At 51.0% G+C, this 22612-nt stretch overlaps 1 protein-coding gene across 2 annotated transcripts in view; it reads right to left on the reverse strand.

Moving 5' to 3' along the window:
• Positions 1–362: 362 nt before the first annotated feature.
• The window catches only part of ZNF407 (zinc finger protein 407), a 368187-nt gene continuing 345937 nt past the window's right edge, over positions 363–22612 (reverse strand). The window contains exon 9 of one of the 2 annotated variants that reach the window (XM_072952344.1): positions 363–2399. In XM_072952344.1, coding sequence (XP_072808445.1) covers positions 1069–2399 — 1331 coding nt within the window. In that variant the 3' untranslated portion in view covers positions 363–1068. Of the gene's footprint in view, positions 2400–8805; positions 8969–22612 lie in introns of those variants that run through there. The other variant, XM_072952346.1, reaches the window with a different exon arrangement.

The following is a 22612-nucleotide window of genomic DNA, read 5'->3' on the forward strand; positions in this document are numbered from 1 at the left end:
AGGAGATGGCATCGTTATCTTTCAATGCTGTAATTTTATTTCAAAGGAAAAAGAAACAGAACAAACACAACCTTTGCACTTGGGGGAGGGGATGATTCACAACTTTGGAGGAGTTAGAGGAGGAATCCGACCAGGAAAGCAGTCACGCGTGAACCTCATCCACGGTTGCAGCGGCCCCCGAGGAAGCACAGACCATCCTGCTGGGGCCAGGGCCACGGCGCATGGCTTTCTGTCACTAAAGTTTGATGTCAGCCCTTTCACACAGACACAAACTACAAATAAATCCCGTGAAAATGGTGTCAACATGAAAAAACATTCGTCGTCCAAGCAAAATATTGATACAAACAGTATTTTCCAGAGTGCACATTTCATATAGGCTTTATTGTATGAAACTAAGCCAAAATCAGAAGCGCTGAGTTTTCTTAACCAAGGTTTATTTTAATTGAATAAAAACGTCAAGGCGTTTCTTAACCGTAGGCTGAGAAGGGATCTTTTAAGCAGAAGCAACCAGAACAACGAACACCCTTACGCTGTCTGAAGGGAGGAAATGGGCTGCCTTTGGTCTGGGGACACTGTGACCCTAAGATTTCAAAAAAATGAAGAGCGTACTGCTTCAACATGGTAATACGGGGAGCTGCAATTTTTAACCAAACATGTAATAAAATGTTAAAACGGCGACATGCTAGGCTGCCAGAGCCGACGTGTCTCAAGCCACAAGGTACAGTGTTGTCATGTCTCCACCGCCAGGGCACAATCCTTTCAGAACTGAAATGGGAGAACATCGGTGGGGGAAAAAAACAGAAAACAACTTGGCTTCTCCTCAGCACAACATTAGGACCGAGGAAGGAGCATGGACAGAAGAGCGGGGGTGAACAGACTGCCCCGCCCGCCCACGCGCAGCAGGTGCCCGGCCTCCGGTCAGCAGCGACATCACCCGGCCCGGAGCGGGTTCCTTCTCCTCGACGTGCATGTCACTGTCGCGAAGGCTTGGCAAGTGAAGTTCAGGGACACCTGCCACGTGTGCTGGTCTCTCCACACCTGCCCTGCGTGGGTGTCAGGGTTCCTGCATCAGGCTTCGTGGAGGTCACTGCTCTCTCTTTGGCTCTGAATGACCGCGGCTGCCGGGGAGCCCTCCTGGGTATATATGACCATACTCGTCAACTGTTCGGTCCCACCGGGGACCACGGCCTCGGCGCTGAGCGCGGCCCCAGCCTGCAGGATCTCCTGGGAGCCGGCTGCCTCGATCACGGTGTGGGAGAACACACCCGCCCCGTCCTGCACCCCTGGGGGCAGTTCGGTCACGATGTAGTGGGTCGCCCCCTCGGGGAAGCTGCCGCCGGACTCCTGCACCATGGCCTGGACCAGCTCCTCGGTCACGATGATCTGCGAGATCTCCCCGTCGGATTCTGCCAGGTCGGCGTGCGGGTCGGGGGCCCCCGCCTCCTGCATGACAATCTGGGCGCCGTCCCGCGCCAGCATGTGCACGGCGCCCTCTGCGTTCACGATAACCTGAGTGACGCCGTCCTTGACCAGCTGGCCGGCTGCGGCTGGGTCGCAGACCGCGAACTGCAGGACGCCCTGCACCACCTTCTTGAGGGCCGCCTGGCTGCGCTCCTGTGACGCGACCACGGCCGCGGGCCGCACCACCTGGGCCAGTACCTCCACGGGCCCCGCGGCAGCCGCGCCCTCGGGCACGTCGTGGAACAGGTGGACCTCAGTGCCCTCGGGCGGGGCCGCGGCAGGGGCCGCCTCCTCTGGCCCGGGCAGCTGGACCAGCACGTCCCGGGGGCCTGCCCGGCCCTTCTCCTCCGCCCGGCCTTCGGCCCCGCCCAGCTCAGTGACCGCACATAGCAGGGCATCTAAGGCAGAGGCTGCGTCTGGAGGGGGCACGCCGGCCTCTGCCAGATCTAAGATCTCCTGCTTGGTCACCTGCTGAATCACGGCCTCGCCGGGACTGAGGGGCTCGTCCACGCGGTGGCCTTCCATCGAGCCCCCCACGACCACCACCTGGGTGGCCCCGTCCTCCAGCTGCTCGGGCAGGCCCGGCCCGGGCCCCACGCCGCCCGCATGCGCCCCGCCCTGCCCCGCCGCGATGACCTGCCCGTCTTCCGTGATGTGCACCACCCGGGCCACCTGGCCGGCCAGCGCCAGCGTCTGCAGTGTGGCCGCCGCCGTCTCCTCCACCGAGGCATCCAGGGCGAACTCGCCGTCGTAGCCCTGGATGATAATGACCTGCTGGACCGGCTCGGGCGGCGCTGCTGGCCTCCTGCTGCCCCGCAGGGGCCGGTCTTTGACCGGAGACTCCTCCGCCAGGGCGGCCGCGGTGAAGGGGCTGTCTGTCTCCACGAAGGTGGCTCCTTGGCCCTTCAGACGGCACTCGTAGGACTTGGACACAATGCCTGTGGAGACAGGGACCAGTTAGAGCCTAGACAAATGACTTTTAGGCTTAAAAGTAAGACAGTTCTTCTGTAGAAGCTTTAAAACTTCCACAGAAACATCATTGTGACCCACGACTCAGGTGCCTTCAGGGGTCGCGGCGCATGTGGACTCTGACGGGTGCTCCTGGTCTGACTGCCCAGATACAGTCCCATCGGCCGCTGGTCCACTCCCAGCTCCTACGGAAGGAATACGGTCAACTCCCTGCAACTGCTGCCATTTCTAACAAGACACTCAGTCAGTGAAGATCACTAACAGTCAGTGGCAGTATTGTCTAACCCAAAGGAAAATCTTTTTCCATCATCCAAATATTAGATACAGCATATTTGTTTATTGGACAGAAAACAAAAATTGAGCTGTGCATGGAGCAGAGACAAAGGGTCTCCGCCGTCCAGGGCAGAAAGGAGTGCGCAGCCCTGACAACTGATTCCGCTTTATCGCCCTGACCTCTGGCCAACTGCCTGGCGTGCAGCCAACGTTCAGCAAAGACGCGTTTGTTGAATGACTTAACTATCACGTGGGGTGAGTAGGACTATGGCAGAGAATAAACACACTGAGCAAGAAGAACAGAGGAAACAAGATGCACAGCCGGCCCGGAGGGCCAGGAGTGTTCAAGCTCTCCCCGGGGGTTGTGGGGAGGGCCTGAAGATGGAGCAGCCCAGGTCCAAGGAGCGGCTGAGCAGTCGGAGGAGCCTCTGCACTTGGGGTGGCCAGGCTGGCCTGTGGGGACCAGACAGCTCAGCCCAGCCAGGCTCTCTGGCCTCCTCTGACCAAGGCGTCTGGACCACAGTCTGTGGAGAGAAGAAAGCTGTTAAGTGTCTGTAAGCAGGGAAGTAAAATGAGTGCATCCATCTCCGACCTGGGACAGAGGTCTCGTAAACACTAGCCCCAAACTCCTCTTAGTGGAAATGAAAACGCTGTGATTGTTTCAGAAAATGCAGCGACAAGCCCGTGGACGTGGGCATAAGCAAAACACACAGGGCAGGAGAGCCCAAAGGAGGGCAGGCCTGGGAAGAGAGCTTGCAGGCTGCCGGACGCATCTGCCCATTGGAGGATCCCAACAGGCGGCCACTGTCCTTCCCAGTCTGCGGTCTGTAGTCTGGACACCCGCCCAGGAAGGCGGAGCGGCCCCGGATGGCCTGGGGCTGCCGCCAGTTTCAAGCCCATCTTACAGATTCCGGGGCTGCAGCCCCGAGCTGGCCCCTCTTAAAGGAAGAAGGCTCTGGCCGCGGAGCCCAGGGTGGGAGGGGAGGGGGCAGGAGAGAGTGAGAGGCGAGGGGTGGGCGCCACGAAGGCAGGGCGCGTGCACAGCCATCCCCCAGCCCCACCTGTGACGCCGGTGACGCTCGGTTAATAACTTGGCGGGGCGGGGGGAGTACGAGTAAAAATTGTCATCTTTGTTTTCATAAAGAAGAACTCTTTAAACAGAGTTCCTATTTTCTCCTTTAAATTCCCAATTTTCTGTCTTATTGTCGCCTCCTTCCCTCCTAAGAGAGTGATCTATGAATGATTTAGCTACTTCCTTCTCTCAGTGGCAAACATATTTTTGAAATATTCCACTTTACTCTCTTTAATGTGGGTCCTTTTCTTTAAAAAAGTACACTTTGTCCTTACCAACGGAGAAAGAAGGACTAGGGATTGTTAGATTATTATTGCCAACGTCCCTTAAAAATAGGACAATGTTGTGTACGCGTTGGCACCATTCTGCAAGAAAGCATTTCTTTCAATACAGAGACCACTCTGGGCACAGCCGCAGACAAGGCCCGCCTTCCGGCGGGCACAGTATCTCAGACAGGCTCCCCAGAAGCTGTTAAATCATATTTACCAAGAGGACACATCCGGGCTCATATCCAGACCGTAGGCAATGGTCCCGGATTGGGAGTCACGTGTGAAGTTATAAAAATGCCAGCTCCCAGCCTGTTCCATGTGTGCTGCTGTGATGCTTAACACTCTGCATCCACTTGTTCACTGCTCTGCATTCTCAGGAAGTCACGCCACCGCAGCCCCCTTAACTTCTGAGGCCAGAGGGGGCTTCCCACTCGGCAGGGCGGGGGGCCGGAGGCGCGTCCCAGCGGTGCTGGCCGGCCTGCGCTGGGGCTCAGGGCGGGTTCTCGGGTTTGATTTTCTGTCCACCACGAGCTTTCAGTCCCCGAAGCTCTGATTCCCAGTGAGAAAGTCAAATGTATAAGTAATCCATTTTTGTAAACAAAGATCAGGACCAATTAACATTTATTCTTTCTCAGAGAACTCTCTAGAGTGTGATCTTAGAAAGATCACAGAATCACAGACTTTGAGGTCGGGAAAAGAGCTGCGGGGTCCCCAGGAGCAGAGCCTCCCGTTCACTCAATCAGAGATTATGGGACACGGTGCCTCGCAGCTGGGCGGCAGGGTTGGGAGGACCACGGCGGCTGAACCAGCCGGGCAAATGTAAACCATCATAGCTTAAAAGGCATCCAAACATTCCCACAGAAGGGACCAAATGTCACTGACTCTGATGAAGTGACCTCCCTAACTATATGCGCCCCTCCTACGTTTGCCCTCCTAGGAAAGGGGCATGGCTGGACCCAGGAAGCAGGCTCCGGCTCGGCGGCAGGCGGCGCAGGGCAGCGGGGGTCTCCTACTGCAGGGGCCCCGCCGCCTTTCAGAGGTGACTTGAGCGATGGAGAGTCTTGGCCAGGTGTGTTTAAAGCAACCTTCACCGTCACCCTTCTACTTTACAAAAGGAAAATACACCCTTCACCCTGGGGCCCTCAGGAGGATTAAGGGTCTGAGGATAAGCACAAGATTAAGGTAAAGCACACAGATCCTAGAAGGGGCGAATCACCCCGCTTACGCTTTACCTAATCTCGGGCGCATGTTCTGAACTTTAATCCTCCTGCATTCTCTCTCCTCAAGGAGGTCAGGACTGGGCTCAGAGCAGGAGCAGGAGGCCTGACCCCACGGTGGGCGCTCCGTGAGCTCCAACATGCACACCTCCGCGTGTGCCTGGGGTTCCGCCCTCTCTGTTCAACGTGCCGCCCACCAGGACCCCGAGATCTCCTGTCTGCCGAGCTGGCCAGAGCCTTGCTCTGGTATGCCTACAGTTCCTCTCTGGCCCTTCACTTTTCTGCCTCGGATGGAACACCCCGTGTGCCTTCGGTACCCTCTGAACTTGATGCAGTTGGCTTCTGTCCATTCTCCTATTCCAAGGTCATTTTCAGTTTAGAGTTGGGAGGTTAAAAAAATAAAAAGAGAGAAACATGGATACAAAACAGAAAGAAGGCAACCTTCAAATCACCTCCCGTCCCGGATTACAGAAAAGGACATACCGCTCCACATCATAAAAGGAGGCACCGCTGCAACTGGAAGAGAACAGACATCCTATTCAGTTTTCTCACGTTTGAGCACAAGCAGCTCCCTTCTTTAGTCTGCAACCGGATGCCTAATCTCTGGGGAGTAGGATTAGCCTCTGAATCCCTTGCACACTGATAATTACGCTATTCTGAACCACTGACCAAATTTATTTGAATCCAGGGGTGGGTTAAGCCACTTCCAGACCATTAGAGTAAACTACGGGGCACAGACGGCTGTCACTACGGGGTGTGATGAGGCTTGGCAACACCAACATCTCAACCTCGGCTCGGCGCGAGCCCAGCTATTCCATCACAGTTCATAAATGCGACTGCGGGTCCATCTTTGATTCAGCAATTTAATAACTTCGAGTGCTGTCAGTACTGCTTTGAAAAATAGCACCTATAAAATGTAACAGCCTCAATCAGATTGAAAAAGATTCACCCACTGAAGATTCTTCCATTTCGCCCATAATGAATTAATGTTGAGCTATGTAGAAGTTCAAGTGTCATTTAAACGAATGTGAATCTCCACTGTAACTTTAAATTCCAACCGGGCTACGGCCAGGAATTTACTGGGCACATCAACTTCAATTTTTGAGATCTTTCTGGTAAATACTAACTGTAAACCCCACCAATGCAAATGGCCAAATGCACACAGCATCTGGGACACAGGAAGTTTGCACAGGTTTTATCCTTAACTGCTTAGGTGCTCTTATGGCCCCAGAGCTGCACAGATCTTTCATGGAACACGGGTGCCCAGCATGGTATCTGTATCACACGTACGTTTCTTCAAAGGCAATGCCAGACTTCAGCATGCTAACAGCGGCTACTCAAATAGCGGGTCTAAATCAGTCTTTTGGGGATCTGTTTCCAGCAGGACAGTGAGTAGCTTTGTGTAGAAGGTGCAAACGCCATTAAGATGCAGCCTGGTGCCTGTTTATGAAATCCCAGCTCCCTGCTTGTTTGCTCTCCCGAGCGCACAGATATTTTACTGCCTCCTCAGAGCTAAATGCGTTGGAAGTTTACAACCTGGTTGAAATAGAAAGGGTATTTTGGGGGAGCTGAGGATTTGGTCGCAGGGAAATGCTTTCTCATTCGGCTCCCTTCTTCTCCAGGAGACCATGGGGTTCAAGTCCTTCTTACTTGTCCCTTTTGATGAGAACATCTCCAGAGTTGAAACACATACCCACCCCCCTGTCGTGCAGGAGCAGAGACTCGGACCCGTGCTTCTGGGGAGCTACACAGGGTTGAGCATGTGACTCTTTCCTTCTGGGTGTGTGTGTGTGTGTGTGTGTGTGTGTTATTCGTTTGTTACTGTCATCATTTTTCTCCTCACAGAATAAATATCTTATGCTTTTGTTAAGCTTACATTTAATTAAAATGTACAGAATTTGTGCAGTAAACTCAGATGAAACAAATAAAGCCAGGCCCCCCTCTCTTGAAGGCGTACGTTGTGAATGAAAAATGTCATTATAGACTAAAAAATTTTGCAGTAAACAGGGCCTACAGAGAGAAGTTTCCCCTGTAATGACGTCCATAAAATACACAAATGGCACTTTTAGTACCATCCTGAATATGGCATTTTCTGTGCTCTACACACAATCTAAATGGTTTGATCATAGAGCATAATACTCCATTGGGTTTATAGAACAATCAATGTTCCATAAAATGATGTATTTATCCAATAGCAGGCTCAGCGGCTCCCGGTGTGTGACACTGTCGGACCGGGGCCTGGACTCCGCGCCGGCCGTAAAACTTACCTAACCCACTTCAACAACTTCATCTCATCTGCGTCAAGTAATTTGTTGAAGCCTCAGCTTGGCTTAAAAAAAACTTGTAATAAAAATTCATAGAATTTTCAGGAGAATGAAAGCCGATGACAATAGAAAGGTCACATTGTGTCTCCACTAAAGGGGTCAGAGGTCGCTGGCAGTTCTAAAACTGAAAGTAGATTTCATGCATCGCGTAGCAGATAAAGATGGCATTAAAAAGACTTGTGTGGACGAAACGCCGACCGGGCGAGGGAGGCCTGGGCTCATATTCGACGTCAGCCACTCTGCTGCCACAGCCAGCATTAATTTTAAATTTCTAAGCTCCTCCTGAAGTGGTGTTACATGTTTATACACTGTGAGGTTCTGTCTCAGACACTGTGTGTGTTTCAGGTTTTATATTTTGGGAAGGCACGAAGCTTGAAAACACTAGGTTGGCTCATTGTCATAATGAAAGCACCTCGAATATGATGCGATGAAAAAAGTAATGCTTTTCATATAAAAATTGGGGGCACACATGACATTGTGATTCTTAAGCCACATATAATTTTTCTCAACTTCAGTTTTAAGATGTAATTTTAACAAGAATGTTAAGAAATCGTACTTAATGTCTATTAAAATGAAACAATATTAACAGATTATGCTAATAAATTAGAGCCATATTTTAATGTCACAAAAGCTTATAAGTTTCTCAAGTGAAAGCAGGAAAAATGACAAATTAAAATTCAGTGAAATATAACCTTTTAGAAATTTCAAAGCAGGGAATAAATTATTCTTACAATAGCAGTCACCAATAGTATAGCCTGTCAAATCGATATCAATAATTGTTTTAGAATATATTCAGTTTTTGGACAATGATAATTACCTGGATTAGGGCAAGAAGCCCCCAAGAGCGCCCCCTGCAGGCTGGGCTGAAGAAGTAGTGCCTGGTGCTCCCACAGCCTCCCATCCCTGAAGGAAACCCAGACCAAGTCGTGTGGGAGTCCAGGCTGGTTGAGATCGCAGCGGTGTGTATACCAAAATGAGTTTTACCATTTTTTTTTAAAGAGAACAGAGGACAGCCTATTATTTTCAAGGGTTAGAAATGCATTCTGGTCAGTGTTAATAAAATTCTCACGCAAATCAGAAATACTGAGGTTACTAGAGATACAAAATTAAAATTTTCTTCATCTTGAAATTATCTTCATCTTTGGCAGCTTGTTAAATGTGACAGCTACACTAGTGAGGCGGGTTTCAGAGCACAGGCCCGTGCTGGCCATCCCGGAGCCTGCGCCGCCGCGTGCTGTCCTGAGGACGTGTCAGCGACACCGCAGTGCCATGAGTGAAAGGCACGTTGGTCAGTATCTGCTTTGCACCACAAATAGACATGGAGGTCTCTGTCCCAGAGTTACAGGAAAAGTCAGCGCTCTGTCCTCAATTTCATGAAGGTCGCTGTTTTATAAGAAGAGATGAGGAAGATTATTTTCCTGTGAAAAACTCACTGAAGTCTGCATGACTTCTGAGAGGCCTTTTCACCTAAGTTTCACACGCACAGGTTTCTAAGACACCCCGTGGGACATTCACTGGGGGGCACACAGAGTAAACCCGGCCACAGATTTAGGTACCAATTTCCCTCCATTATTGTTAGTACCACACTTTGGACTAGGATTGACTGAAGATAATCATTTAAGATCCCTGAAAGGAATTTTAAGATATTCAGGAAAAACCAAGAATAAATTTTAACTCCAGTTGGAAACACTTGATCGACCACGTTTCTACCTTTACCACGAATAGTTTCCATGGGCCTCGATATTTCTAGGGCACTGAAGAGTGACAAAGAATAAGACAGTATTTTACCTTCAAAGTCACAAACCCTAGGAAATTTTGTATTATATGAGGCCCTTAAGGTATATATTATCATTTCCACGTGGGAAGAACTCACGGGAACCACGCACACAAATCTCCCTCAGGAAGAGGCGTCCTTTAAGGCCCTCTGGATGGGCTTCGGGGAAGGGCGCGGCGGGGAGGCCGCGGGAGCTGTCTCTCTGCAGCAGAGGCCTGCGGGCGGCGCCGAGAGACAGGGCGCTGCGCCAGAACTTGGCAAATTTGGCTCAGGTGATGGAGGCAGTGTCATCGTGCTTCACGACGGTGATGAAATGGGACTTGAAAGTCAGACTGTCAAGGGCTCTGAGCCTGGGGTTTCCCCACGAAGAGCACAGCTTAACAAGAGACAGTTGAACTAAGAGCTCGGGCGTCAGTCCGTGGGGGGGGGGAGCTGGGGTGGCGGGCCTGCAGGGTCAGCGTGCTTGGCATCTTGCACACGTTCTGGGGGTCGAGGGCAGCCCTTGGTCCCTGTCGGGGGAGCCTGCCTGGGGCGCTCTCTCTTCTGCCTGCTGGGACGTGCGGGCTCTTCCCGGGGGTCCTGGTCCAGGCGCCCTGCCCTCATCCTGTGGCTCTGAACCTCATCTGCCCGGTGCTCCTGGTAGTAGCTGATGAAAGGTGAGACACACACCACGGCCCTGCATCTGGGGAACTGGGGGCTTGAACAAGCTGTGCAATTTGGGGCCAGCATCCTTTCTGACGGCCTTCAAAGATTCCAGGGAACTGCAGCCCTGCCTGCTTACGGCACAGCCGCCTCCGTTTGACTTAAAGACGTTAACTCCAATGAGCACTGACATTCTTTTTTTGCATCAGGGAATCAGAAAATCAAGAAACAGGACGACCTTTTCCTGACAGTCCTATAAAACTCCCCGCACAGAGAGCACAGGATTAGGGGACAAGACCGATTTTTCAAAAGCTGCAACCATTACACACACTTTAAAAGGTAAAATTATGCAAATAAGAAGCCCAGCCAACGTTGTTAGTGGGCCCTCCTGGAACAAGGCTGACTTCCCGGGCTCGCAGCAGATTAAACCCGTCTCCTTTGTTTTTCTGGCAAACCCCGTACAAAGTTCACGTTCCTTTTTGTCAACAGGTTCAGACTTCCCGTTTCTCAGATCATCTTCGCATCTGTCCTGAGGACATGCTAGGAGCCTGGAGTCCACCTCCATCACAGCCACTTTTGTGTGAAGGTAAAAAAGCAAACTGCCCTCAGCCACAGCACAGAGCACCAGTGAAATCAGACTTACAGAGCGCGGAAGCTGCAGCTGGCTGAGCGGTCACTGCAAAGGTCTCAGTTACCAGCGACGCTTTTGGAGACCCAGCACCTGCTCACCGCCGAGCGCCGGCAGCTGCTGCTGTGCGGAGGGCCACGCGCATCTCTCCTCCACGCAGCAAGTGGATCGGCTGTCCCGGGCACACGGCTGCTGCCCTCCCGTCGGGCTCCCTGAGCATCCCGTGGGCTGACCTCCTCCCGAGGAAGGCAGACACCCCGAATCTGGGGTGAAAGCAGGGGGGCTGGGGCCTGGGTGGGGGCACCGGGCGCGGGGAAGGTCCGGCAGGGAGGGTCCGCCCAGCCGGCCGTCTCACAAGCAAAGAGACGCTGGTGTGACAGGGAGGGTGAGCAGCCGTGCAGACCTGTCCTTGCCGGGGTCCCCCAGGCTGACTCGGGGGGTGTGGGGAGCTCCCGGGTCTAAGGCCAGCCTGGCCTGAGGACGGACAGACACTCACGTTTTCAAGGGGTCAGATAGTTAAGTAACTATAATAGCAATAAAATCGCCAGGGCTCAGAGTCTACACCATGTCTGGTCCTCTCTTGTCTGGAACCCCCGACACGCTCTCCTTCCTGCCCTCGTGGCTCTGACGCTGGTACTTCACCAAGACTCCTCGTGATGGAACATAAAACCCTACCCTGGCCAGTCCCGAGGGCACATCAGGACGTACAGAAGGGAAGAGCCTACTTCCCACAGGAGACTTAGAAGCGCGACCACCACCATGCAAGCCCGTCGCCCGACGGCAGTCGGAACCGCCAGGCCCCGAGCCGCGGGCGGGGAGAACCGTCCGGGCGCTGTCAGGGTTTGTCACATTTGTAACTGTCCACAGCTTCTCAGCAAACACGCCAGAAGCGTCTGGGTTCTCAGGCAACTGTCTTAAAACTTATCCATAGGAAGTCAGGTCCATACCTGCTTTGTTTTTAACTGTACATTTCTTTAATTTGAAACTCAGTTCAGGTTTTACAGAAAAATTAGGCAGATACTCGATTTGATTCCTCACTGAGTCCTGAGTGAGTCACTGTTGGAAGACAATTCTCTGTGGATCTTGTGAGCAGAGGCTGGACCGCCTGCATTCTAGACAATCCTTCCAAGGATGTTTCTAAAGCGAACAGCTTTGGAGGCTAGAGACAGTGTCTTCCTCTAGAACAAGGGCACGTCTACTCACTGTCCAGTATAACAAAAGCCAGCACCCCTCGGGTGGAACTGGCCTGCTCACTGCTCATGGCACTGGATGTGGGCTCCCTGTGCCCCGATTCCTGCCCCCCCACAACTGTGTGTACAAGTGTCCCGGGGCCACTTACTGTCACCCTGTGGGAGGTGGGACTGGGGGAACCAGGACACACGCTGACCCTCTGGTCACTGCTACTGCTGTGAGCGACCGTGTCCTTGGTGTCTGATCCAGGAATCTCATGTCTGGGCTGGCATCCGTTGACTTGGGGGGACAACCTACTAGTTTGCCAGCCAGGTAAAAGCTCAGACCTTCCGTAGGTCTGCACAGTTATCTGAACTCCTTACGTCTCGGAGCCTCACTCTGTGAAGCGGGGATGACAGGCTCCCTGCCTTGAAGCGTGAGGCGATCCACATGGAGCGCTCCGCTCCGGGCCCGACGCACACGAGGCCTCGCTAAGGGTCAGGCCACGCTGTTACTATTTTAAGCAAAATGCATCCCAGTTCAGGTCGCACCCTCTGCAACCGGAGTGCAGAGTAACTCGTACATGTGGGTTTGGAGGATGATCTCGTATGAGTCACACATGCTGGGTACATTATACATGTAACAAAATTACATTCAGTGCGAACAAACGTAGAGTCCTGCAATCGGGAGTCAAAAAAAAAAGGTCAAAGCAGGATGGAGAGACAAGGCTTGCAGACGCAGTGCCGTAAGCCGGCGCAGCAGTGCGGCCTGCCTTCAGAGAAGGACGTCGCCTGGCCCGGCAGGGATGAGGAGAGTACTCCCGGGGCCCTGGGCTTGAAGGCGGAGGAAGAGTCTGTCAGGTGGTGAAAAAGCAGTGGTGAGCCACCCCCTCTCCCCACCACCATTCTAAGCATGTGTCAAACCCGGCAGGTGGTGTGGCCTGGCTGCAGAGTCTCGGCCTGGAGGGGAGACAGGGGCTGAGGGGACACGTAGGGCTTTCGGATCCTGCAAGGCCCAAGGGTTTGAACTTTGTATCTGAGAGTCACAGGAAGCCACTGAAGAAATCAAAGCCACTAAAGAAAAAAAAACCAACCACATGCTCTCATCCGTGTTACTGGAAACTGACTGTGGTGAGAGCACGGAGGGCTCGCTCTGGGGAGGGGTTTCAACACCAGGAATTCAGTCTGAAGGCCTCAGAACATCCTTGCTGAAGGAGACTGAATGGTGAAGACAAGATGCGTCGGGGAGTCTCAGTGGGGGCAGAAAATGGGGGACCCCAGGGATGGGACCACCTGAGCACACCCGGAAACTTCCCCTGGAGGGTGCAGGGCTGTAGCAGGGCGCTTTCCCCAAGCGTCTGCGCACCCTCCACTGCTCACTCCTTGCACATGCAAGCTAACCACGTGCTCACTGTTGTGTGGCTTCAGGGACCAGTCTGTCTCCTTGCCCACAACAGACACTCCGCGTGGGAAGGGACCCCACCTGCTCCAGGGCGTGCCAGCACCCAGCAGATGCACAGGGTTCCACAGCTGCTGCTGGAGGGGACGAGGGGCTAGGGGCCACCATGGGAGACGGCCAGTGCAGGAGACAGAGTGGGTCCACAGGCTGCGAGCGCCCTCTGAGGTCCCGCTGCCTTTCAGTAAGGGTCAGAGGCTCGGGCGAGCTGGAGAGACAGGAGCGACGGGAGGCGGGGAGGGGGCGGTGCCGATGGGGCCAAGGTCAGGGGCTCTGGGGCTGAAGCTTTCGGTCTCGGGCAGAGGTTGAAGGTGCTCATGTGGAACAGCCCTCCCCCCTCCGTCTGGACGGCTCGGGCCTCGCTCAGCCGCACACAGCACCCACCTCCCCAGTGCACATTCCTCCTTCCTCCTCCCTTCCCCGTCTGAGCAGCGGGGTCCCAGGACCAACGTGAGGCCCAAGAAGCCCTCAGCAGCTCGGCGGGCTCTTGCTGAACCTGCGGCAGTGTGCTGAGGTGCTGCGGGCGGGGTGCGGGCACGGCCGGGCAGCAAGGGCGGCTGCTGCCACTTTTATGCAAGAAAATCAATCAAACTAGTGTTGAAACACCTTCTCCTGTAATGAAAGAAGAGCTTGAGACTCTAGGTCCTGCTCTGTGAGCCTGGACACGGGGCTGTCACAGCCTGACGCTGGCCTGGGGCCTCTGCCCCAGGGAACGTTTCTGTGTTTCCGTCCCCAGTCGTGTCCTGTGTGACCGACACCCACAGTGGACTGCTGCAGGACGGCTGGGAGGATGAGAAGCTGGTCGGTAAGATACAAGCCAAGGGAGAAACTGCCAGGATGGTAATTCTGCAAGTCTGCCTCGAATTGACTTTCAGAAGATCCTCAACTTACAGTCATTGGATCAAGATTCTTACACAGCACATAAAGGTGTCTCTTGTACTTCAAAAGCCAGTCACAAAGGGGAAATATCACATCCACGTCTATACCGTATCATATCCCCAAGGGAAAGAAAACATATCAATTTGGTTTTTCAAGAATAATGACTGTGCACAAGCAAAATATGTTATTTGCAAATAAGTGCTTGCAAACAGCAGGCTCTCTTATCTTGTCATTTGAAAACAAAGCAAATGTTTTAAACGTAATTATAGAAATGTATGAAAATACTCTAGTTGATTTTTTTTTTACAGGCAGAAAATGTCAAGGATGCCAATGTCAGCTCGGGAGTGTGGCTCTCCATTTAGAAGCCAAGTCTCCCCGTGGGAGAACCAGGAAGAGGTGTCTGGTCGAGTCTTCTTGGCAGCACGCGTGGGCCAAGGGCAAGGTTGGCTGGGCTGGAAGCAGCACGTTTAGCTACTGTCACCAGGCAGGGGTCCAAAGCAGCAAGGGCGCCTCACCCACGCGGCGCGTGGGGGGCCGAAAGAAGAGATCACAGTTGGGCAAAGAGGCCTGGGGACACTGACGGCCAAGAAACAGAGGCGGAGCCAGTCAGGATGACGAGACGGCCACGACCTCGGGTCTGGGAGGGCAAGAAAGAGGGTGGCCAACCACGTGAGACACCAAGCAGAAATGCCATGAAGGCTAGAATTGGCCTCTGAGAGGTAAATGTATGGCCCGGAAGACACGAAATTCACCCCGCGAACCACAACGCTGCTGAGACTGATGGGACATGGGACACGGGGCAGGAGGCGCAGACCTCGTGCTGCTGCAGGGAAACCAGGATTCACGACCAACACGGGCCACAGTCCTGGCTCGCCTCCCTCGGAGCACGTGGGGACCAAGCCACCAACACCAACACGTGGCGTCAGCCAGAACACAACCCTGCCCGATGCGGGGAGAAGAGGAGGAAGGTATTCACACCGGGAATGCTGTTCACAGAAATACGGAAATCCGTGTGTTCTCCTCCACCTCTGTCACTACTACATGTCCTCAAGTATTTTTCTGAACAAAAGTGTCCCATTCTCTCTTGGCGTTGCGAGACAATCAGAATGACAGCACTGAATTAATTCCGCATTTGCTGGCTGTAGGAAACGCGAAGCTGAGTCGCCAAAGGGCACAGCGGAGAGGGTGACACCACCCATCTGGGCTCCCGAGCGTGGCCGTCTGATGACTGCGCCTCAACGCCTGTGTCATCCTGCTGACCCAGCACTCGAGGCCCTACTTCGTTTACAGAAGCATCGCGGTCCCTGTCAGTGGTGACTCAGCTGTGGCAGCTGTCACTACAGATCTGGGGTTCTTGGCAGAAATTCCAGGAATTCCGGTGTATAAAACACATACATAAGATGGAGGAAAAAGTACCTCTCAGGAAAGGTTCCATGAGGAAAACGTGCCTTAAAGTCTGCCCTCTGACGGTGGCCCGCCCACCCAGGGGCCAGGTGTCCCCAAGGGAGCTGCCCTGACCTCCCGTGCTGTCCCCCAGCATCCGAAAACCCAGCCTCACCGCGTCTTCTCCGCTGTCCAGGGCTCCCTTCCCCGAGTTACTCCCATGGGCCACAATGGACACTGGTCACTCTTCCTGCCATTATTTCTGCCACTGTTCTGCCACTGATAAAGCCACCACTGATCAACCTGCGGGCCAGTTTTCCCTACACAACATATAAACAAAAAACCCCCCAGATTATAACTTAGCCGGCCCCCCTCACTGAGCTTGGCTCCTTCTCTTTCCTTCTTTCTTTTTTCATGGAGGTGCTGGGGATTGAACCCAGGACCTCACGCATGCTGAACGTGCACTCTACCACTGAGCTACATGCTCCCCTGCTTGGTTCTTTCTTAAAAACATGCTTTTATTACTCCATTTCTGGTTTTACTGTCCCACTGTTTTGAATTTATTTATATGTAAAATCAGAATCCTAAATATTCTAAACTGATATACTAAAAATCAGCCTGAATCCTGGATACAGCCTCATTAACAGAGAAGGCATCATTCCTCTTCAACCTACAGAGAAAACGCCATGAATGTAACAATTTGGCCCAAACTTAACTTGCACCCACTGAAGGACACTGAAGGGCATTTGGGAGAAGAGACTTTTGGTTTGAACTGTCACAGAACATCTGTACCTAAAGGGAGAAAGGGTTTTTAAATTAGGCTTAAATTCAACACTATGAAAAGTATCAAGGAACAGACGCAGTTAGACACAGATTCTCTGCCCAACCGTTCAAAGGGCCGAGCCCAAGGCAGGAGCCTTGCCCAGGCTCCGCTTTCTAACTCCTGGATTAAACTCACATATCAGAACTACGAAGACTTTCCCTGAACACCCACTTGTAAGACAGATGGAAAGTGAGGTGGTCTGGTTCAGTGGGCAGAGGGCTCCAAGCTGCCAGCTTTCCCACCACCTTCCTGAGAAGGCCCAGGGCCCTCAGGACGGAGTTTAAAGCCCATTGGCTCAGACGCCCGCAGCTCTGCGGGCCGTAGATGCCGCGATTCTGTGATAATTCGGTGCCTCGGGACAGGCTGAGCGAGCCGACCCCTCCCCCAGACTAGTCTACAGAAAACAGCATCTCAAAATTGGTCTCACGTTGTTACCTTTTACAAATGAGATGGTGCAGTCACTCCCTTCCTGTTCAGATGTGAATAATAAACATTCTCTTAAACACCTAGCACACCTCCACCTCCACAGACAGTAGCTGATCGTGTTACTTACATTTGGAAACTAATGGGCTGATCGCAGTACTACAGCCCGTGTGGATTTACAGGTATCATATTTGGCCCAGCGTGATTTCCAATAAGAATTACTTCTAATCATTTGAGTGGAAATTCAGAAACATTAAAAGAAGCCGTGTCGAAACTGGCTGGTTCACCACGTGCAGATACTGTGCATGAAGGAGGGAAGCACCCATTCGTGAAGACAAGGCAAGCGGACGTCGGTGTAATAAACTAGCAGGTTTACAGATTCCGAGACTCACACAAGCAGTGGGCTTGCTCCTCCTGGTTAGAACCGTGTTCATCCACCCCGCCCCAATTTATATTCGATCTGCAATCCAAAGACATAGCCCTTTGGTCTGCTGGCACGAAACTTATAAAATGACTCAAGATTCTCAACGTTAAAGTTTCCATTTTTTAAAAAGAAGAGGGTGCAGAGGTGTCAAGTATTATAGCTGAGAACAAACAGCACAGCGAAGAGAGCAGCAGATCCGTGGAGCCCCCTCCCCGACGCTGGCATTCACGGAGCAGCCACATGAATAGCACCGCAGAGAACAAAAGGCGATGATGATAAAATGGGTGCTTTTGTTTTAGAAGGCTGGCGCAGATGGGCCTGGCATACTTTGTGTTTCATTTTCATGAAACTTCAGCCACATTTCTAGGGCAACATTTCCACTGTTTGCAGGCAAAGGGTCTCTGTGCAGGAGGCCAGTGACTTGCCAATGATTCTGCTGAGTGCCCCAGCCTAAGCCAGAAAACGGAATTTAAACACTCGGGTTGAGTGCTTATCATCCCATATAACAATGTAAACTGAATGGTTCAGTTATCAACATGCATTTTAATTAGAATGAGCAACCTTTAATTCCCAGGTGGACATAAAGTTCTCATATCAAACTTCCTGTTGAGATGCTCATCGCTACACATTTTACACACACAGGCACACATACTTTTTTTCCTAATCTAGTTGGAAAAAAATTTCATTCCTCATTCAGACACACACTGCTGATACTGCATTCTCTCACTTTACAATAGAGTCCTGGAAGAAAGCCTGCTATAATGGAAGCAGTATGTTTCCATTGCAGTATGTTTAGACTGAGTGTTGAGCGCTAACTAGGGCAAGTGTGCCCAGCAAACTCCGATACACAAATACATCTTTAGTCTTGGCCTCAAACACTAGGTACATGGTGATCTTCAGCAGAAAGTAAGACATTTTAAACAACACCTCGTGTAACAGTAAGTGGTAGTTTTCTATCCCCAATAAGTCAGTTGCATATCATACGGGTTTAGTCATACCTGGCATTTTTATATAATTTACTTACAATAAAATGAATATACAATTACCATATTTATTTCACATCACCTATCTTAAACATAGCAATGGACATCTCATTGTCACTCACAATTTTTGAGTTTTAGGAAAGGGCCACATGTATGAGGCAGGTACAGGGCTATTTTAAATTCAGATCCTCTTCCCGAACAGAAGGGTTACTGACGGCTGTTTCTAAGGCTGGAAGAAGAGGAAATGAAGCAACAGCACCAGCAAACTCTCAGCCAAACAAACCAAAGCCAAGGTCACAGGATCTGTGAACAACATGGACTCTTCTAGTGGCTTCTTGGAGTCAAAGCCAGAATTATCAGGATCCCAGTTCTGAAGGCCTGGTCTCCTTACAAAAACAAAACAAAAAGCCCCACCATGAAGCCGTATGTAAACAAGTTAATTCTGTGCACTTGTTCAAAGGGCAAGACGTATTTTCTCCCAAATGCTGCTATATGCTCCTAAAAACTGAGCTAATGCCAGTTCCGTAAATCATGAAAACTTTTTGTAAAGGTTCTAAAGATGTCAGGGAAGGCCAACTGCTCTCATCTGCTAGAACATTTTCAGTAGTGTTTTATATTTTGGCCCCAGGGATCAAAATCCTATGCTGACCATATTTGTGTATTTCTCAGTACCTTTTTTCCAAAGCATATAGTAGACACCAAGGATTAAAAGTAATCAAAATAATTCACAACTGCTCAGCAGCTCTTAATGTCCAAAATAAACCTAGCAGTTTAGCGAATTTAAAAATTCTGTCATCGATTATTAAATCAGCTGGCCTCCCTGCAAACACATCCATGTATTCTGTCAAGTATAAATACTTAGTTGGAGGTTGGACTTGACCCGGCAAGTTAATCATTTTAATCAAGAGCTTAGATAAAGCCATGGGGGCAGTTTATTAAATCTGACCACAACAGAACATTCTGGCTGCCACAGAAGGGAACTTTGGCCACTTTAAGAAAACACAGTACTTGTGAAGGAGAGCACTGTACTCAACACCAGGAACCGGGTTTTAATAGAGGAATTTAAATAGGACACAAACTGGAACACAGCCACATGGTGGTGCAGAAGGCAAAGGCTCTCTGTCCAGAAACAACAGCACGGGAATGAGGTGGGAGGTGGGGGGGGGAGAGGAACTGAGCAGGCCAGCTTGGCAAATCTAGATTTGGGGGGATGGAAACAAGGCTGTGAGATCATCCGCCAGCACTGGGCAAGCTGTTGTGTGGAGGAGGGGCCGCACAGCCCTGAGCAGCTCTAGTGCATTGAAGGTATGTTTTTAACTCATTATGAGAATTTTCTAAAAATTAGAGCAATTCACACATGAATACACAGGTGAGAAGATGCTCAACAGTGCTAGTCATGAAGGAAAATACAAATTAAAGCCATAAGGGCTACCACTACATACTCACTAGAACAGCTAAAGTTAAAAAGACGGACAATACCAAGTGCTGGTGAGGATACGGAGCAACCGGAACGCTCATACTTTCATACTTTGTTCATGGGAATGCAACGTGGCACAGCCACTGTGGGAACAAGTTTGGCAGTTTCTCACCACGTGACTTCACAATCCCATTCCTAAGGAAGTGAAAACACATGTTCACACAAAGACCTGGACCTAAATGTTTACAGTAGCTGTATTCATAGTCACCCACAACTGGGCACAATCCACATGCCTACCAACAGGAGAATGGAAAAGCACACTGTGGCACGTCCACGCAGCGGAATAATGCTCAGTAACGTAATAAAAGAAAACAAATGGCTAATAGGTGGAACAACAGGAATGAATTTCAGAAGACTTATGCTAAGTGGAATAAAGGCTTCATACTGCACAATCTCATTTATGTGACATTCTGGAAAAGACAATACTACAGGCACAGCCGAGAACTGCGTGCTGGGTGAAGACAGTTATTCTAAAGGGACACCAGGAAGCCTTGGTGTGGATGGAAATGCTCTATACCTTGATTGTGGCAACGGTTCCACAACTGCACACATTTGTCAAAGTCGTCCAACTGCAAGCCTAAAAAGGATTAAATTTACCACTTGTAAACTAAAACTCATTTTTTTTTAAAAGTCAGTGCTCTACATATAAACACTGAGTTCCTTGTCGTGAAAGTTCTGGAGCAGCATCTAGACGATTTCCTGTCCCAGAAGCTGTGGGTCATGTTTCTGCATTCAGCAGCCAATTAGATCATTTTGCATCTAAGGAATCAGGGGTCGACAGCTATAAAGCACTGTGACTTTCTTTCCCTCATCTCCAGTTGTTTAGAGCAACTCAAAGACTTCTTTTTAGTGCCTGAAAACAAATCTGCTCTGTCCAGGGTCATATTTATTTCCTAGAGACAATGCAAATCCTCTGGTTTGTATAATCTTTTGAAGTCTAGTAATTATGAAAATCATTAATTAGGCTGAATTGTCTTTTACTTCTATGTTCTGTCTCATCGATGACACAGAAATGAGCAAGGCTAGTTCAAAGGGCAGTGAATACTCACAGCAGCCACGTGTGTATAAACTGGGTACCTAAGCAGAGGAGATGCAGAGTATCTACAGCCGAAGACGGACTTTCATCAGGCGAGGCTTGGTGTCACATCTGTGGGAGATGCTGGGAGGTTTCCCTGCTATTTGTATTGACATTTGTGAATGTACGCTATGCTCTATTTAATTAAGGAAAGGCCATGTCTTAAATGAGTGTGGCTTATATAAAAATGGGGATGTGACTGTCTACCAGATGGCTGTTAATTGTGGTCAATTAACATTGGTTTTTATTTTCTACTTATCCGTTAGTTACACTAGTGCTGAATGTTGGCTTTCTGCTTAGCTGTTGTTGTTGTTGTTTTGTTTATTTGTTTTTGGTGAGCTCCAGTGGAAGCCACGTGTGAGAGACCTGCAGTGCTTGCTCCCCGGCCCGGATGGTCTCCTGGCTACAGAGACAAGCTACCGCTAACTTAGAAGGATTTGATTGCGTGTGGAAAGCACGCTTGCCAAGCGAGGTTCTCAGCGCTGCTAAAGAAACGGGGGAGTCCTACAGCTGTTCCAAGGTCCCCACTGGGTCTTCTTCTTTACAGTAATAGTTCTCATGACCACTGACAAGCCTGGCGAGGCTTCATCCGTCAGCAGTGCTTCCCTAACCGTGACTGCAGCTGGACTCCAAGCCTCGGGTGGCTCCAGGTGAAGTCCGAGCGTGGCCACGCAGCTATGCGCGCTGAGAGCCTGTGTAACTTCTCTAGGCGTCAGCTTCCTGTCTGCAGAACGGGGCAACGTGCATCTCAGGAACAGCGGAAAGGCACCGGGCGGCTCATGCTCGGCCTGCAGCAGACAGCCTTCCTCCCGATCCCCTCCAGGGCCGCTGACTTCCCAGGTGACTTGCTTCTGGGGAGCAGCTGCACCAGGAGCTGCCCCTGTATCTGCAACAGTGCTCGGCGGAGCTGCATGCGCAGGACGTGGCTCCCACGTGCTCTGCCACCGCAGCGTTCACAGCTGTCTTTCCCAACTTAGGACGGTGTTTAGAAGGCTGTGTATTAGAAAAAGTAATAAAAACGGTGCCGAGTTTACAAATTCACTGCAGCAGCATCAAGAGAGGTTAATTTAAAGAGTGTGTGTTTTGGAAAAAGAGGCAGCAGAACTTGGTGCCCTGATTGGCAAAGGGGGTCCACCCGCAGCTACTAAGTGCACGTGCTCAGCTGCAAGTTATTGATGCGTTTGTGATACTTAATGTGCTGACTGTCTTGTGGCTGAAACCAAGTACAGTCAACTCCTGACCCCTGAAACTAATATGTGAAGATGGACTGTGAACTCGGAACAACTGACCAGGTAAGAAGGATGTAAAGATGCATAAAGATGTAAGCCTGATGGGACTGCAGGGAAGGTCGTCTTCCACCCCATTTTGAATACAGATCAATACCCATCACCTGTTTGTTTTCCTTAACGTACTAAACACGGGGCATCAACTCACAGCCCTTCAGTTTAAATAAGGATTTTTGTTTTGTTTTTTACTGTGTGTGGTTGTTCCGTACCAATCAGCAGTCAAGCTCCAGGGTCCAGGATCAGCCCCTGCTGCTGCTCCAGCTTGGGCTTCAGATATGGGGGAAGGCGGCCCACAGCCGAGAGCTCAGGCCTCCTCTGCCGCTGAGGGGTCACCCCACGTTCCTGCAGCTGTGTCACCCCGTTCAGGTGAGCCCCCTGAGGGGTAAAACGCAGGACGGAATCTGGGGGGGGCAGATGTGAAAATGGGGCGCTGCTGATAGGAAGTTGAAGGCCCAATGCTCCAACTGAGGTAATCTTGGGGAGGAGGCCACCTGGATTGCGCCTCCCCGCGTCGCGCCCAGCCAAATTTAATGGTATACAGTTTGTTCGCCGTGGCCTGAAAACAACAGATCCAGTTTACGAGAAAGCTGAGATTTAACCAAAAA

Source organism: Vicugna pacos, chromosome 30, assembly GCF_048564905.1.
Source record: "Vicugna pacos chromosome 30, VicPac4, whole genome shotgun sequence".
In the NCBI taxonomy this organism is placed as follows: Eukaryota; Metazoa; Chordata; class Mammalia; order Artiodactyla; family Camelidae; genus Vicugna; species Vicugna pacos.